An 18426-nucleotide genomic window follows, 5' to 3' on the forward strand; every position below is an offset into this window, starting at 1 on the left:
ATTAAGCAAGGTGAGCATATTTGCCTGCCTAGATAATTGGCCCCGAGCTTACGAGTGGGTGTCTGCCTCCAGGCAGTTGGACAGCCACCCACCCGTGCTGTGAAACTGGATGCCAACAGGAAAGTCCAAGTTGGCTGCATTGAGTGTCTTTAATAAGACTGTTAGTGAACCTAATTGGCGAACTGCCTCATGGTGTAGTGGCACGCCCTGAATCTACCTTGGCCAAAAATGGCCAGCATTGGAAACAGGACCATTTCCATGAACAGTAACTCCCCACAACCCACATTTAATCAGGCAAAATAGCAAGCAATAAGGTGCATTCCCTTAATTTAAGCTTAATTTTCTTTTGCCCACAAACATGGGGGGGGGGGGGGGGGGGGGTGTATTTTAGGCCTTCGAAAACACCCATTGTAATGGGAGGGAAAACAGCAAAGCAGCAGAACAATGTCCCAGGCCAGGACCTTCCCCAAATTTGTTGGACATTTGACAGGGGGCAAAAGATCTGGCCTTCAAACTTTTTAACTAGTAACCTTTGGAAGTAAAAGCTGTGTAAACAACGGTCTTGATATTCATCCCTGAGTCAAGTGCGCAGAGTAAGGAGAATTCTCTGCTTCCCAAACCTGACTTTTAAAAATGGCTGCCCAAACATCAGTTTTGGTTCAGCGAGGTGGGGAGGGGGTGACAATCTATATTAGAATTGGGGCAGGGGACCTGGAAGTAGTGAAGAGAATGCGGGTGTGGGTGTGGGTGCAAGGTCTGACTTGGGGTTCCAGCAAGGTATACGCATTTTGTTTCAAAGAATAAAGCATAAAACATTCCTCAAATCCTCACCCCTCACACCCATTTACCCCACCCCAATACATCCTCCAAGAGAACCCATGGACCTCATGCCCTGTACCCAATTCCATAACCCCTCATGCCCTCCGTGAAATCCGATGCCCCTGTACCCCCATGGCCCTTTATAGCTCTTATGCCAATTCAGTGCCAACCCATGCACCCCAACCACCACACTTACTTTTGTAGCTTTCCTATAAGAGTACAAATTACTTATTTATTTATTTGCTTATAGTGAATAACATAAACAGAATCCAGTCATTTATTTCCTAATCACTTACTTCATTGACTCAGACCCCATCTAATAACAAAACCCTTTCCAAATCATTTCAGTGGAATTTGGCAGCCTCCAAATCTCAATTGTAGGGTCCCAACCTTCCCTCACCCCCTTCCTGAGCAGCAGCCCCAAGAAAATCCACTAAATTTGTGAAAAGTATAAGGCAGTATGTCTGTAAAGGAATTAGCAAGAAAGTTTGTTTCACCACATAGGGAGCTGAATTCTCAATACGGTTCTCCATTCATCCACTCCAACCTCAGTGGAAGAGCCAAGGGTACTCTGGACAAAAAGCACTGCCTTTTTGGGGACTTGCACTCCTCCTATATTGAAGTTACGACAGTTCAGCAGGAGTACTTCTGCTGAAATCCACCCCAATAATTCCCTTGGAAAGAAATTAAATCCAGGTTTGCCGAACCTAGAGGGATTTTTATATTCATACTGAAGATGTTGTTATGATGGATAATGAACCCATTATGGTCATCCTCATTGCTGAGATTGCATTTCTCTTCCATTTAAAATCTATCCTCATCGAAACATCTGCCCCCATGACCCTCATAAATTCATCCTTCAGCAACCCAATCGCAAACTTCCCTTTGTTTCTTAAATTCTTGAATACACCTTCACCGCCCAGCTCCATGTCAAATTCTCTCCAAACTTTCTATTTAAACCCATCAGCTGACCTTCCATCCTTTCACTGTACTTGTTTACGCACAGCTGATCATATCCCATACCACAAAAAAGTCCCGGTTTCATAACATTCCTGCCTGCGGTGACGTAGGTTGATTTAGTGACTCCGGAAATATTGAATTCCAAGTTCTCGTTATTGTCCTTAAATCTTTCTGCGACCTCACTCCACTTAAGCTCCCTGTTCAAATGCCTCCTCCTGAAAATTTTCCATTCTGTGGTATCGTCCCTCCTTTCGTCTCATCATTAATAGCTAGGCTCTCAACTTCCTAGGCCCTCATTTCTAGAATTCCTTTCCTAAATCACCCTGCCTCTCTACTTATCTCCTAACCTTTAAAAAGCTTCTCAAATCACTTTTTAAGGGGTGACATCTCCTAGCTCTCACACTGTGTCTTGTGGTACATGCTTTTGTTTTAATCACATATAAAAGTGCATTGTTTCCAATTTTTCCCCTCATTCAACATGGAAGGAATTTTTGCTTTATTTATGTGATTATGGCACCATTAGATTAAATTGAGTTCACACACAGGCTTAATTTCCAGGAATTTTAATATCCAGGAATTCCAAATTGCCAAATTAGGTTGAACCAGTTATAGCTGTCCATCCCCTTCTTGAGAGATGTGTACAATAGAGTCTGAGTGGAATGGGAATGTGGGACAGAATATTGCCCGCGTTGCTTCTTTCCAGGAAGGCCTGCCGAACCACAAGCGGATGAGGCAGTGGTGAGGCTAGCGATGGGCCTTCCCGTGTGGTGAGCCACGTATGGCTGTTGTATATATTATTGTATTTACTCACTGTTACCGTTGTTGTGTTGATGTTGTTGTTGGCTCCACCCCTCTGAGAAGGTACATAACCCATCGATCCGCGACAGCCTCTCAGTGCGGGAGGAGCTACTGGTGGGCACATTCTAGCTGATTAAAACCACAGTTCTTGTTAACTATCGTTTCGACTGGATTGATTGGTATCAATTTAATCAGCTAGATTTTTTTACGATGGAAGCAGTTTTAAAACCAGAACGCCGCGATCTTGACCCGCAGGTGCCGGAGGCTACGGCAATATTTGAGCATTGGCTCAATTGCTTTGAGTCCTCCCTCAGCTCCTTCGCCGCCGAGGTCTCCCCGGAAATTAAACAGCGTCTCCTTAACGTCCGGGTGAGCCACAGGATTTTCCAACTCATCAGAGACGCGGCCTCATACACGGAGGCAGTGGAGCTGCTCAAACGGCAGTTCATGAAGCCGGTAAACGAGGTACTCGCTCGACACCTTCTGACCACGCGGTGTCAGCGCCAGGGTGAGTCACTGGCTGAATATCTACGTGAACTGAGCGTACTCGTCTGCAGTTGTAACTGCAGGACTGTCACAGTGGTCGAGCAGGCGGAGCTGATGGACCGGGACATCTATGTGGCAGGTGTCCGGTCCAGCTACATCCAGCAGCGGCTTCTAGAAAAGAAGCCGCTGCTTCGACCTCGAGGAGACTGTGAAGCTGGCTACCTCGCTGGAAGTGGCCTTCCAGAGCCTGAATGCCTTCCCATCCGACCACGTGACATCCTTGGGGACATCGGAGGTGCAGCCATCACCCGACCCAGGCGTGCCTCATTCCTGCACCACGCGGCAGCCGCCCAGCTCCGGAGGACCATTCTGTTACTTCTGCGGTCAGGGCCAGCATCCCAGGCAGCGTTGCCCGGCTCACAACTCCACGTGTAACGAGTGTGGCAAGGAGGGGCACTACGCTAAGGTATGCCTAGCTAAGCCTAAAAATCAAAATCAAAAACCAAAAGCCTGTCAAGCCCAGTCTGAGACTCACAGACCCCGCAGCGTGGCATCGTGCCAGCCCGGAGCGCCCTCTGCTGACGCATCACTCGCCGCGTGTGACCCGTGGGGGCAGCCATCTTGGCCGACGTCATCGCGCCACCATTTTGCGACCAGCACGACACTCATCGCCATCAACTCAGTTCCATTCAACTTGACCAGTCCCGGCCTTGCCAGCTTCAAAGCTCGGTGATGGCCATCAGCCTCAACGGGCAGGAGACATCCTGCCTCTTCGACTCTGGGAGCATGGATAGCTTCGTCAACCCGGACATGGTAAGGCGCTGTTCCCTCCGGGTCCTTCCCGTCTCACAAGTCATATCCCTAGCTTCCGGATCACACTCCGTGTAGATCCGGGGGTACTGCACCGCCAACCTGGCAATACAGGGCGTCGAATACGCCAATTTCAAACTCTACGTCCTCCCCCATCTCTGCGCCCCTCTCCTACTGGGTTTAGACTTTCAGTGCAACCTCCGTAGTCTAACCCTGATGTTCGGGGGACCCCTGCCCGGAGCAGACGGTACAGTGCTCATGACAAGGCCTTCATCAGGTCAGATGTCCAGCGACTCCTGAGGGAAGGGATCATTGAGGCCAGCAATAGCCCCTGGAGAGCACAAGTGGTGGTCGGCAGGACTGGGGAGAAACACCGGATGGTCATCGACTACAGTCAGACAATCAACCGGTACACGCAGCTCGATGCGTACCCCCTCCCGCGCATATCTGACATGGTCAATCAGATTGCGCAGTATCGAGTCTTCTCTACGGTAGACTTGAAGTCCGCATACCACCAGCTCCCTATCCGGCGAGAGGACTGCCAATACTCTGCCTTTGAGGCAGATGGCCATCTCTTCCATTTCCTCAGGGTCCCCTTCGGCGTCACCAATGGGGTTTCAGTCTTCCAACGAACGATGGACCGAATGGTCAACCAGTACGGGCTGCGTGCCACGTTCCCGTACTTGTATAATGTTACCATCTGCGGCCATGACCTGCAGGACCACGACGCCAAGCCTCAAAAATTCCTCCGCACCGCCCGACTCCTTAATTCGACATATAATAAGGAGAAATGCGTTTTCCGCACAACCCGACTAGCCATCCTCGGTGTGGAAAACGGAGTCCGAGGGCCTGACCCTGAACGCATGCGCCCCCTCCTGCAACCCCCCCTTCCCCACTGCCCCAAGGCCCTGAAAAGGTGCCCAGTGGGTCCCCAATTACGCGGACAAAGCCTGCCCACTTATTAAGTCCCCCACTTTTCCCCTGACGGCTGAGGCCCGCCTGGCCTTCAACCGCATCAGATCCAAAATTGCCAAGGCCACGATGCTCGCCGTGGACAAATCCATCCCCTTCCAGGTGGAAAGCGATGTGTCTGACTTTGCCCTGGCAATCACTCTTAACCAGGCAGGGAGGCCTGTCGCCTTTTTTTCCCGTACCCTCCCTGCCTCTGAAATTCGGCACTCCTCTGTTGAAAAGGAGGCGCAAGCCATTATGGAAGCTGTGCGGCACTGGAGGCATTACCTGGCCGGCAGGAGATTCACTCTCCTTACGGACCAACGGTCGGTTGCCTTCATGTTTAACAGCACGCAGCGGGGCAAAATTAAGAACGACAAGATTTTGGGGTGGAGGATCGAGCTCTCCACCTATAACTACAACATCTTGTATCGTCCTGGGAAGCTCAATGAGTCCCCAGATGCCCTGTCCCGTGGCACCTGCGCCAACGCGCAGGCTGACTGGTTACGGGCTATCCACAACAACCTCTGTCACCCGGGGGTCACCACCTTCTCCACTTTGTCACGGCCCGCAACCTACCCTACTCCACAGAGAAGGTCAGGGCCATGACCAGGGACTGCCAAGTCTGCGCAGAGTGCAAGCCGCACTTCTATCGGCCAGACAAGGCCCACCTGGTGAAGGCCTCCCGCCCTTTTGAACGCCTCAGTGTGGATTTCAAAGGGCCACTCCCCTCCACTGATCGTAACGTGTACTTTCTCAACGTTGTTGATGAGTACTCATGTTTTCCTTTCGCTATCCCATGCCCCGACATGACTTCTGCCACAGTCATCAAGGCCCTGCGCAGCATCTTCACCCTGTTCGGTTTCCCCACTTATATTCGCAGCGATCGGGGATCCTCATTCATGAGCGATGAGCTGCGTCAGTACCTGCTCAGTAAGGGCATCGCCTCGAGCAGGACTACCAGCTACAACCCCCGGGGAAACAGGTAGGTGGAGAGGGAGAATGCTATGGTATGGAAGGCCGTCCTTCTGGCCCTATGGTCTAGAGGTCTCCCAGTCACCCGCTGGCAGGAGGTCCTCCCTGACGCGCTCCACTCCATCCGGTCACTGTTGTGTACTGCCACTAATGAAACCCTTCACGACCGTGTATTTGTCGTTCCAAGGACGTTGATCTCCGGGACCTCGCTCCCGGCCTGGTTAACGAAACCTGGGCCGGTAATCCTCCGGAAGCACGTGAGGAGCCATAAGGCCGACCCCTTGGTCAAGAGGGTTCACCTCCATGCAAACCCTCAGTACGCAGACGTGACACACCGCAACGGGCGGCAGGACACAGTCTCCCTCAGGGACCTGGCCCCCACGGGTACCCCTGCGCCCACCATCACCTCACCGCTTCCTTCTACCTCCCCATCTACCCCATCAACTGGTACACCTGCACCCACCATCACCGCTTTCTTCTACCTCCCCATCTACCCCATCAACTCATCCGGGGTCCATTAGCACTGCCCCTGCGCCGTCACTCTGTCCGGGGCCCTGGTGTGAGGACGACGTGCTCCCGGAGTCAAAGGTCTCGAAGCCAGCACCTACACTGCAATGTTCACAGCAGACACCACACCTGTGAGACTGAACCTGTGAGTCCACTTCACCCCTGCCGGACTTTTTATTTTAAACAGGGGGTGAATGTGGCGAGCCACGTATGGCTGTTGTATATATTATTGTATTTACTCACTGTTGCTGTTGTTGTGTTTATGTTGTTGTTGGCTCCGCCCCTCTGAGAAGGTACATAACCCATCGATCCGCGACAGCCTCTCAGTGCGGGAGGAGCTACTGGTGGGCTCATTCTAGCTGATTAAAACCACAGTTCTTGTTAACTACCGTTTCGACTGGCTTGATTGGTATCACCCTGCAATCAAGATCCCGGGGAGCCGACGCCTCGCCTACCGAGGGCTGCTGGCCAGTCAAAGGTTGACAGTTCTTATGCTGAGCAGCACCTCGGGACAAGAATCCCAGGAACATGGGATGTCCCAGGCCACAGGTAAGTCATGTGCTGAGAGCAGGGGGCTCACGGAATGGGGATCACGAACAGAGTGGTGTAGGGGACCAGTGGTTAGTGCAGGGGGTGGCTCTCAGTGTGCCCCCCCCCCTTTCCCAATGTCAAGTCCCTGTGCCTTTGGCTGGGGGATCTCCCCTCCCAAGAGGTGACAAACTAGCTGGATAGTTTTGCCTGTCGTGTATGCTGACATCACTTGGTTATTGCCAGCAGTAAAAGCTCTTAACTGGTCATTAACTGACCACTCTGGGGCCTGTATAGACAGTGGAGCAAGAAGATTGATCATGGGCCTTCCTGCCCGGAACTTAATTCTGGTGGAGGTGGGAATGTGGTGCAATTCAGGTATGCCACCATCCTGCCTAATTACATGCCCATCTCACCTCCTAGCTCACCACCAGCGAGAGCAGAAGATTCGGCCTATAGGTACTATAGGTCAAACAGCAAGAGAGAGGTGACAATTTAGACTGATAGCTTCATGAGTCAACCCTCAACAAAGACAGCTGGAGAACCAGGTGTTAAGCTTTGGCTTCACCTTTGTGGAAAAACGATGGATTATAGCTCGGAGTTGGGGACAGTCAGAGAGAAGAACAGCAAAAAGATAATGATAAAGGGTGGCACGGTAGTTAGCCCTGCTGCTCAACTCCAGAGACCCGGGTTCAATTCCAGCCTTGGTCACCGTCTGTGTGGAGTTTGTACGTTCTTCCCATGTCTGCGTGGGTTTCTTCCGGGTGCTCGGTTTCCTCCCACAGTTCAAAGATGTGCAGGTTTAAGTGGACTAGCCTTGCTAAATTGCCCCTTAGTGTCCAAAAAGGTTAGGTGGGGCTACCAGGTTACAGGGATAGGGTGGGAGCGTGGGCCGAGGTAGGGTGCTCTTTCAGAGAGTTGGTGCAGACTTGATGGGCCAAATGGCCTCCTTCTGCACTGTAGTGATTCCATGCTTCTATGAGACAGGAAGGCAGTGATGAGGAGCAGTAATGGAAAACTTGGTGCTTTATGAGGGTTTCAGAAGAGAGGGAGACAAAGAGAGTGAAGAAGGGAAATCCAGGGAGCTGGATCCAGGACGCCAAGACTCTGCTGTCAATGAAAGTATCAATGAGGTGGGGGGTCGTAGGGGTGGGATATGCAAAACGCTGGATGAGTGGGGAGAAAAATAAACAACAGGGTGGAGGGGAAAGCAAGGCCATAAAGGGAGATAAAGCAAAGATCATAAATTGTGCTGTGGGGTGAGTGTCAGTAAGTCAGTGAGAGGAAACTGCTGACTGCACGGAATCAGGCCGAGTGTTGCAATATTTTGAGTTGAAGTTTTTGGAAAATGGAGAAAGGACGAGGAGAGTACTGGAATAGTCTAGTCTAGAGATGAAGGAGGTGGGTACGAGGATTTCAGTAACATTCATGGACAAATCAATTTCCATCTGTTTCTAATTTCCCTCTGACCTCAGGGGTTGGCCAAGCTCAGACTCATTGGGCGACTGATCGACCGTCGGTCATTTTCCTTGAAGAAAATGGGAGTGATAATGAGCCTGGCCATAATTTTAGTACCCACCTCAGCTACATAATATTTTGGGCAGGAGTAAAAGTATTTCCTCAATCATTTTAACCGGGCGGTTAAGTTTTTAAGGATGGCTGATGAAAAGCAGCAATTAAGCTAATTATTGGGGAATGGAATCAATTACTTTCAGCCAGGCAATTATTATGTGGTTGATTTACCTGGATGGTTTAGTCACAGTCAAGTAAACCTTCATTTAGCACCAGTCACCGAAATGACCTGTATTTCTAATTATACAAAATATGGCAGTATTGAAAACGGGCAACTGTGCTATAATGATGTGTGAGCATCCATCATTCAGCCAAACAGCTGACTGGCAGGCATCTTTCCTGTGGTGAAAATCTACTGTGAGTATTACAATATTGTACTATTCTGCAAGTGCATCAAACTCATATTTGTAGATTGTGTTACCATGCTTTTGTTACTGGCACCAGGGAGGACACCTTCCACATGTATCATAATATTGTCAGGACCCTGAGAGGAACCATGCCAAAAGCAATTGAGAAACTGTTAACATTCCACATCTACTGAAGGATTCAAACCATTCGTATGACTAGCTTGGATAAAGAATAAAAAGACAACAGAGACTTCAAAAATAAAACACAGGAACCATAAATGAGTAGAATAGGCCTATTTTACTGTGGAACTAGAAAAATATTACAAATGAATAAGTTATTACTCATTATAAAAGTAGTTTACATTTAACTGTAAGTTATTCTCATTACTATCTTTTAGATAGATTGTACAACTGTATAGATGATATGGATATGATACGGATATGTTATAAGTGCAATTTCTACCAGTACTTCACATTTCGGTGCAAAAATATTTAACAACGGAAGCAACAATTTTATCCCCATACCAAAAACAACCAGCACATGGCTTCTTGTTCATATTTTTGCAGTAAATAAAATTAGCTGGTCGGGTTTTGGAGGTCATGTCCATCGAAGGATGTTCTGCTGTTTGAGCGAATGCTGGTCCCATGGAAAGGTTTTCAGTTTTCTCTGAAAGCTGAGAGTGGCTACATCTCAGAATAACATGGAGGAGGGTCGCTAATTTTACAGCAGTAGATTTACTAGAGAACCCATTACACTCTTTTAACTCTGTCCTACCAAACTATGCAATATTTCCCAGGTGACCATTAGCAATGTGAAACATGTGTTCATAGATCACACAATAGCACGTGCGTTGTAAATGGCGCGATTCAGCAGCTACAGAAAAGTCCCCGCCATTTCATTTTAGCCATGTTTCAATCAGACAATCATTCTAAATCATCCAAAAGCACTAGCCAATTTACCATTTTCATTATAGTTAATTACTGAGTTGCCACTGGCAACATGTCAAGCACTCCATGTATTTTGGGCAGGAACAGGTGTTTACTGAGAGCTCACACCTCGTTAAGTTGCAATTCCCTTGTATACTTAACCACCTCTAACTGGTGTTGGGTTACTGCTCAGCACTGACTACAATAATAAACATGTTCAAAAAGTAAATAGCACCTCATTAAGATCCAATTACTTTGAATCCACTCTAAATAGTGTGGGATTACAGTTTCAATACTGATCTGCTGCAGTCTTTGTTCAATAATAATGTCATCTCTTTAAACTTCCAACGCATAGATAGACAAAGTGCCTTAAAACCAAATAAATTGGTTTTAATGCCTTAATACCAATGTTACCATTATACACGGTATGAAATGTGTTCCCCCTTTCCATGCTGCTTTGGGATGTCAGGTCATAATGAATTTCGGCACCTGCCTCTTGTTCTTTCCTTGCCCCTCTTGTTTGACTGTGAAACAGCTGAATTTTGAGCTACCTCCAGGCTCAATCTGTGTTGGATCAGGTAATAGGCATGTGTTTTCCTACCATTCAATGGCAGATCATGAGTGCCCCCACCCTGGGTCTATGGTTTCCAACTTTTGCCATTACGGAAGGGAGCACATATTTGACATTCAGTCACATACGGCACGTGGTTTTCAGCTTTTCTTTTAAATGGTTGGCAAATCATGACTAACATGTACCCAAATGTCAGATGTGCATTCCTGGCAGGTGAGGCTCACAGCTGGCTGTCCAAAATTGGGGAATTATTCCCATGGTGCTTGTTGCCAGTTTAATAGGCCACATTTACAGCTTGCTGCTGATCAGCTCCCTCACGATAGCCACCACCCAACTTTCATTTTGAAATATACCCGGGTGGAAAACTGAAATTCCGCCCCAAAGGCTCCCTCCCACTAAAGGATTCCTTGCTGTCTGGTGTCTCAGCTATACTCGCAGGGATGACAAATCCTTTTGCATTGAATGCTGTAGAAAATGAAGAACAGCAATACATCTGTGGAGACAGAAAGGGACAATATAGAAGCTATTAATTACAGGTGAATGTGCCAAAGAATGGCAAACAGCTCATTCAATCGCAGGCAGAGTGCAACCTCCTTTTGCAAATTAACATTAAAGATTTTATTTATAGTATTCAGCTTAAATCCAGTTACGCACAATGGTAGACTGCGCAGGAGAAACGTTAATGTAGAACTCACCAGATTATCTGGGCCTCCAAGATAGGCGTTTCCCCTCTAGAATGATTTTGGTGATTGCTGTGTCTCTTCCAGTTCTTCAGGAGCATAGCACCTCAACAGTGTCCTTTCAACCTTTGAACAATTTTTTCTCACAAGCCTTTTCAGGTCACTGATTCTTTTCTGACAAGGTGGCGGTGTTGCTAATTTCTCATTGGACGTTGGTACCGAAGTGACTGATCCAAATAAAGCATCTTGATGTTTGTAAACTATTGATGAGAATAATAACTCTCTTGGTGAAACATGGCCATTGCGGTCTCCTGCTGAACTCCACTTTGCATAATCATCACCAGCTTATGATGTTACTTTTATTTGCATTTATTATTTAATATATTAATGAGGTTATCAACTGGCTTCTAATTGTGTATCTCAAGTTGCCACTGGCAGTAAATTAGATAATAATTTCCAAGAATTATGACCACAACTACAGCATATCTACTCTGCGAGAGGCTCTTTTGGAGGCAGTTTCGAGGTGAGCTGTAACCATCACATTTCCCCCATGGATGTAGCCCTGACCCAGGTTCAGAGATATTTACATACTGGAGGCCGGCTCCTATTACATTTACAATGCTGATCGGTGCCTCGCTGCCGCATAAGTGCGTCCATGGTCTTGACTCAACAAAAGAAAAAATATTCTATCGCTGCCACTCATTCATCAGTCCTTCTGCAGCAGATTCCCTTTGCAAAACTGGCCATTTAAATTTGCCCCATGCCTGAAACAACACTGAATGCCAGAGATACATTGGCACCCTTCGCACTGAGCATTATCATGCTGCAAATAATGGGAAATCTATCACATGATGCATTTTTCTGTTTGTATTCTGTCATAATATGCCCACTCCATTAGGTGCAGCCATATTATGCACCAATCTTCAGTTCAATTACAATTCCCAGTTATTAACAGGGTTAGGAACACAGTATCACCCAGTAACAAACTGAATTCTGACCCTGTCCACCCAAATGACTTTTTTGCTTTCAGAGCTCATAGATTTAGCACCTGCAAATCTGATTATCTCCAAAATCAAAGACTTGAACTCATCCCAATTTTAGAAGATGACAACTGGCTGACCGTTGATTAGCCAGCTGAGACTCACTGTCAAAGTTTACAGATGAATACCGACGTTTGACGAGATACTTCTTGAAAATGAAACTCTAACCAGCAAGGAATCAATGCCTTCTATGGTGGCCAGGAAGAGTTATGGGGCTGAATTATATTGGGCCCTGAATTTCCAGCACCACCCCACCATACCCATCCTGTTAAAAAGTCAGCGGGAAGCCCAGCTAGGGGAACACCGGTGGTCTCACGGCCACTAGTTGTTAATAGGCCAGAGGTGGGATTTCTGACCTTCAGGGAAAGCTGTACAGTTTTGGTCAGCTAACTTGAGAAATACTTGAATTGGAAGCAGTTCAGCTTGATTCCTGGGATGAAAGAATTGCCTTTTGAGTAAAGGGTAAGCAAGTTGGAGTTGCGCTCATTGGAGTTAAGAGAAAGAGGGGTGATGGCCCTGAACGATTTGGTGGAGTCTTGAGAGGGTAGATGCTGAGAGGAATTTGGTTTGGAATCTAGAATTGGGGTACAGTTTCAGAATAAAAGGTCTCCCATTTAAGATGACGATGAGGAGGAGTTTCTTCATTCAGGCGGTGGCCAGTGTTTTGAATTCTCTTCCCCAGGGAGCAGTGAAAGCTGGATTATTGAATATATATAAGATTTTTGATTGACAGAGGAGTCGGGAGTTATGGGGACGGCATGCAGAAAAGTGAAGTTAAGGCCACAATCAGATCAGCCACCATCTTATTGAATGATGGAACAGGCTCGAGGGGCTGAATGACCCTGCTCCTATTTCTTATGTCCTCAGGGAGCTACCAGTCACGCAGAGGCAGACGCACGAGACACTGGATCAGGATTTGGGTAGGCGTGTGGCGGTCTTGGTAGGTGTCAAGTTGGCAAGGCCCAGTAAGGGCGGGGGGTGGGGGGGGGGGGGGTGCCCTGTTAAGGAGGGAACTCCTTGTCCAACATAAGCAAGGAAATCTGCCTAGCTGGTTACAAGGTGTGGGTTTCTCTTGCCACCTGTTACATCCTGGACAATGAAGCCCTATAATGGCCATTAAAGGTCTTAATTGGTCTACTGATTGGCTGTCTACCCAATGTCACTCCTTTTGTTTTAAATGTATTATATTACAAACATGTAATCCAATGTCACTCCTGCCACTGATATTATTGCAGTGGGAACGGAGGCGAGTGGAGGTGAGTGGGTCGATGGGGGACAAAGGGCCGGTTGAATTTAACAAGACTCCTTGTCTTCACATCCATCAGTGGAAAAGGTTAAAATCCAGTCCAGGGTATGGGGTGCAGAAATAATCAGCAAGGAGATGAAAAATTATATGAGAAATGACCTTTGATAACTGAATTGTTCGTGAACAGTGACAATAACACCATAGCCTTACTTGTGAGAAGCTGAATATCTAACACCAACTAAATGATGATCTGAGGTTACTAATAAAGAAACCTGGAACTATACTTTGCAAATATCACCCAAAAAAGCCTTTGAAAAATACATAAAATGTACACACAATGCATCTTCACACAACATGGCTTCATCTTTCATTGTTTTATATAAGGACAGTTAGGAATGGGCAATAAATGCTGGCCTTGGGCAATGACACCCAAATCCCACAAGTGAATACAAGGTATTTAAAGGGCATCATTCCTCAAAGACTTGTTTTTGAACTTTCCCTTCTTAAAAATTTGAGCCAAATACTAAAATCAATAGACGAATAAAGCTTACCAGCTGTTCGCTTTTTGGGAGACTTGGAACTTCTGTTGCGGCCAGATGTAGACATTCCACTTTCACTCAGGGAATCATGTGCAGATGACGCACTTCCTGTAGCTTCACTGTCACGAATCATACTTTCATAACCACTGCTGCCACCACTATGATAAAATAGAGCTGTTCTCCCCATGGCTGGAGGCAGCTCTCCGCTAAGAACACTGCTGTTGTCACTACCATGCCCACTGCTATAGCGTTGAGGTCGTCTTGGTGCAGTTATTTTACTGTATGGAGAAGGCAAGACTGGTATCTGTGATATTTCATCACTGAGGTTAACCCCACTGTCATTCCCACTGTCAGAATCTGTGGATCCCCTCAGATGGCCCATTTTACTGGAAGAAGCCCCAGATGCTAGTTCAGAGACACGGCTATTTGCTGCCCTCACAGCTTGCTTTGTTCCCATGATTGTTCCTTTGCCAGGTTTACAATTTGCCACCTGCGTCGAACGAGGTATGGTTTTTCCATTTGATGGCACGCTGGAACTACGACCCATTGACTGGGTTAATGATTTAACAGATGTGCTTAACCCCTTCGCACCACTCGAAGAGAGGCTTCGACATTTATTTCCTGACGCCACAACCTTACTATTGGAAGTACATTTGGTTTGATTGGATTTGCCCGGCACAGGGACTACAGGTCTGGGTGAAGTAGACATTACAGGAGCTGACGGTGACACACCTAGCCTCGGTACTGATCGACCTGTTCTGCTGTTGTTGTTGACAAGGTGAACACTTTCCTTAGTCACGCTGTGCTTGGATCCCACTGACGTAAGGCTATCACTTCTTTCAAGGGATAGCTGACTCCCACAGCGATGCACAGCATCAGGCTTAGGCATTCTGGATTTTGAAGTTGAAACGTTTTTAATAGACATCTGATCAGACTTGATGATTATTGATCGGTTATTGTTACCTTCAACAATATAAGAAGCAACATTTAGTCTCCCATCTATTTCATCCTCTGATTTTGGTGGTGCTACTTTAACGACCTCTGGATTGGCACATTTTTGGGCATGGGTTTGTAGAGTAACTCTGTTCTTTTGTTCTAGACTAGATTTACGGACGGGAGGTGCTGGAGGTATCCCATTGAGCCTCGGTAGCATGCTTGTTTTAGGCACTGACGTTTTCTTACATGCCGTTGATTTTAAGCTGCTCGTTCCTGAAGCAAAATCTCGTTGATCTTTGGGTATAGCTCCAGCAGTAACACTGGTGTGCATTACTGGCATTGTGGCAACCATTGCATTTCCTTTTTTGACTTGTGAAACCTTTGCCGGCACATCATTTTTCCTCGTGTTCGCACCAATTACTCCATCAATTTGATTTGCCACTTCACATCCATACACGACCCTCTGCGCACAAGAAACAGTTGTCTGAGATTTGTTAAGCCTAGGAATCGTCCCAGTATTTTGGGGGGTTTTCATTTGCTGTTTTATTTGATTGTTAGTACCGGATTTGGGTGATGGGTTCTTGGAAAGTGCTTGATCCTCGACTTTTGGTTCCAATTGGTTATTTGTGCGTTGTAACCAAGGATCCTCCAGCTCGTTTTCTTGTTGTTGTGTGTCTCCCCAATCTACTGTGCTCCCGCTATGGTTCACAGATGAGGTAGGTTTTATTTTCCTGGGAAGACTAATATCACAAATAGGATCTCCTTCAGAAATTACTGGGACATGACAATGTACTGGTGTGCTTGTTTTAGTTACTGATGAATTATTAATGCCAGTCACAACTTTGCCAGAAACCATTTTGGGTAAACTTAAGGCATTGGAACCTTTGTTAGTGTTGACAAGGGCTCTGGTTGAACTGGTACTTTCCTTACCCAATTCAGAACAGTAGAATCTATCAGTCATGGTGCTTTTTTGAGCCTGTGTCAGTGATGCACACATGTCTTGCAGCATGTCAGGTGAATCCAAATTGAAAGGCCCCAAAGACTGCTCACCAAAAGTGTAGCAAGACTGCACAACAAAAGTGTCAGGAGGCTGTGCCCCATCACTTTCTACAGCACAGATACTCAGTTCACTGAGCCAGGAGCTAATTGACGATCGTCTGCTACTGTTGCAAAAAGAATCATCTGCAAGTGGCACAACATTGTCCATGTTTGCTCCAGCAGTGGCTGCTGGTGAGGTATAAGCTTCAAAGTCATCATTTATGCTACTAATAATGCTGACAGGCCGTGAGCCTGAGGCCAAGGCCTGAAGTGAACAATCACTATTAAAGCTAATAATGCTGGCGGGTCGGCCACTTTCCAAAATCCCTTCGAACGCCAGTTCTTCCACGACAGTAAATACTAGTTCGTCTTCTCCATTCAGTTCCACAGGCTTCTGCAGAGTCACAGTTGTGGTCAACATGTCTCGTTCAATACAATCGCTCCGTAATGCTGACCTTAAGCGGTTTATATCTGACACCATGGATGGCTTATATTTGCTTCTGCAATGTGCAGCAGCGTTTCCAGTTACAATGGACTCCGGCTTATTTGTCACCTGATGGCTCATTCCGACTGGAGGAGTTCTAATCACACAGCTACTGATGGATTCTGAACAGGCTATTTTTCTATCTTTTGTTTGGGGGGGAGGTGGCGCGGGGCTTGGCAGAGGCCTTCGATTGAAAAACATCTTTTCTCTTATGGCGGGCACAGGTGTGGCTTGTCCCTGCTTTTGTGCTTGCGGGCTGTTAGATTTGGGCACGTTTGTGGAAGCTGTGATTGTCTCCTTGATTCCATCTATTCCAGTATCACCACTTAATTCCGCTTTGCTTCCTTCAGCTTTGGTTTGCAGTTTGAAGTGTTCACTTGTTATTGAGTGAGAGGGACTCTTCACTGGAGATCCATTCGGCTGCTGCACAGGAATTTGACTATGTGGGCTCTGCCCTTTTTTAGGTGACACCATTTCTATTGAAGAAAGCTTTCGATATATTTGTGGAGAAGACACTGGTACCTTCTCGGATGCAGGGGCAGATTGGGTCATCTCCTGCACGGTTATACATTGCACATTTTCCATTCTTGTCAGGACTGGACTGTTACTACAGATGAAAAGTCCTTGCTCGCAAGAAAATGTGATGGGCTCCTCACTTCCATCAATGCACTCTAACCTCTCCTGCAATTCGGCGAAAGTGTTGCATTTGAAATAGTCCCTTTCAGTCCTCTTACCCCCAACAATTACCGTTTCCTTGCCTTTCTTGGTTTCATACCTCTTGTTCAGAGAAGGGATTATGGGGACAAACTCTGGCGGTCCTTCGTTATCGGTTAACTCTCGATCAGACAGTGCTGCACCATTGGGACCAACATAAATAACAGTATCACATGATTGCTCACTGCTTGACGAATAATCTGGATCACTGGCTATTCCTAACGCAGGAAGATTTGGATCAATAGCTGTGGTCCTCGAGTGAAAGGGTCTTAAGTGAGGTGGCCTTCGAATCCGACCTTCTTCGCAAGAACTTTCTCCTCCTGAAGAACTTGAGGCATACTAGTTCAAACAGAAAAGTGCTTATTGTACACAGACAATGGAATCACAAATTTAAAAGAAATTCAACCGAGGCAAAAATTTGACTTGTAAATTTTACAAGGCTGGATGGAAAGTAGTTCACTGTTATTTGTAGTAACAGGGTTAGGAATGCTTTCTAGGCCTCCGTTTGAAATTAACATCATTTGATATTCTACTTGGAGCAGATACTGACCTTGGACTTTTTCTTCCGCATGCGGTGAATCCGTGCTGCAAGCTGAATGCTTGTAAGGGTTTCTGCATAGTTGGCCGGAGAGTCAGAAATATGGGTGATCATGGTTGTCCTGCAGTTTATATTCCCCAGCGATTCTCTCAGCAGCATAGTAAGTTTGCTGTCTCTAAATTGGACAACAAAAGAAATACACTCAGGTACAAAGAAAGTGATGGATTAAGCATTTAAAGATGATGATCTATTTCATACATCCACTTTAAAACAGAGTTTTCAATTTCTGTTCTTTTTCTTATTCAAAATATCATTAGGATCAGATTGGTTTTAACACCACATTTTAGTTTGGGTGAAGAACAGAATCCAGCAACAAGTAATTCTGGTGTTCAAAATTACTAAAGCAACTTGTTTCATAATGAAACCTCTTCAGGCATGAACATTAGCTTCATTTATTTTTAATGGGGATCGTATATCCTTGTCTGGAGAATACTTCATGTGGCTTCAAACAAATGTAAGCAGAGTAAGTGTTACTGAGGATAATTACAAAGCCAGTGTTTAGCATAATTACAAAGCCTTCCTTAAGAAGATAAACAAATGCTTTTATTGTCGCCACAAATGTAATGAAAATGTTTACTGGCTGGCCTCGATATGTGGCCACTGGCGATTAACTGAGAAAAATTATGCAAAATGCCAATGGATTTGCATCCAAGTATGTAAAGTTATCTTTCTTTCAGTAACTCCTCAAAAAAGTTTACCTTAAATTAAAATTATAGAGAGCGCAACAATAGCATTTTGTTCTCATGCCTCTTTCTATTCATCAGCATGCTGGCTTTTACGTTCAAATCATCATTAGAAAGAATTTCAACCCCAGATTCCTGCATTGTTATTGATGATAATTGTGTCACCTCCTCCTGTGCAAGGGTGAGCCTGATACAGTTTAAGGTGGTGCACAGAGTG

The 18426-nt window shown here is 46.3% G+C and overlaps 1 protein-coding gene across 6 annotated transcripts in view; it reads right to left on the reverse strand.

The window, feature by feature from the left end:
• Window positions 1-18426, reverse strand: part of kif26ab (kinesin family member 26Ab) — a 287692-nt gene that overhangs the window by 35605 nt on the left and 233661 nt on the right. For 5 of the 6 annotated variants that reach the window (XM_072489866.1, XM_072489859.1, XM_072489874.1 and 2 more), the window contains 2 exons: window positions 17479-17641; window positions 13769-17267 (listed from right to left, as the gene is read on the reverse strand). In XM_072489866.1, coding sequence (XP_072345967.1) covers window positions 13769-17267; window positions 17479-17641 — 3662 coding nt within the window. Of the gene's footprint in view, window positions 1-9032; window positions 10745-10946; window positions 11192-13768; window positions 17268-17478; window positions 17642-18426 lie in introns of those variants that run through there. The other variant, XM_072489881.1, reaches the window with a different exon arrangement.

The sequence above is a fragment of the Scyliorhinus torazame genome, chromosome 2 (genome assembly GCF_047496885.1).
Source record: "Scyliorhinus torazame isolate Kashiwa2021f chromosome 2, sScyTor2.1, whole genome shotgun sequence".
NCBI lineage: Eukaryota > Metazoa > Chordata > Chondrichthyes > Carcharhiniformes > Scyliorhinidae > Scyliorhinus > Scyliorhinus torazame.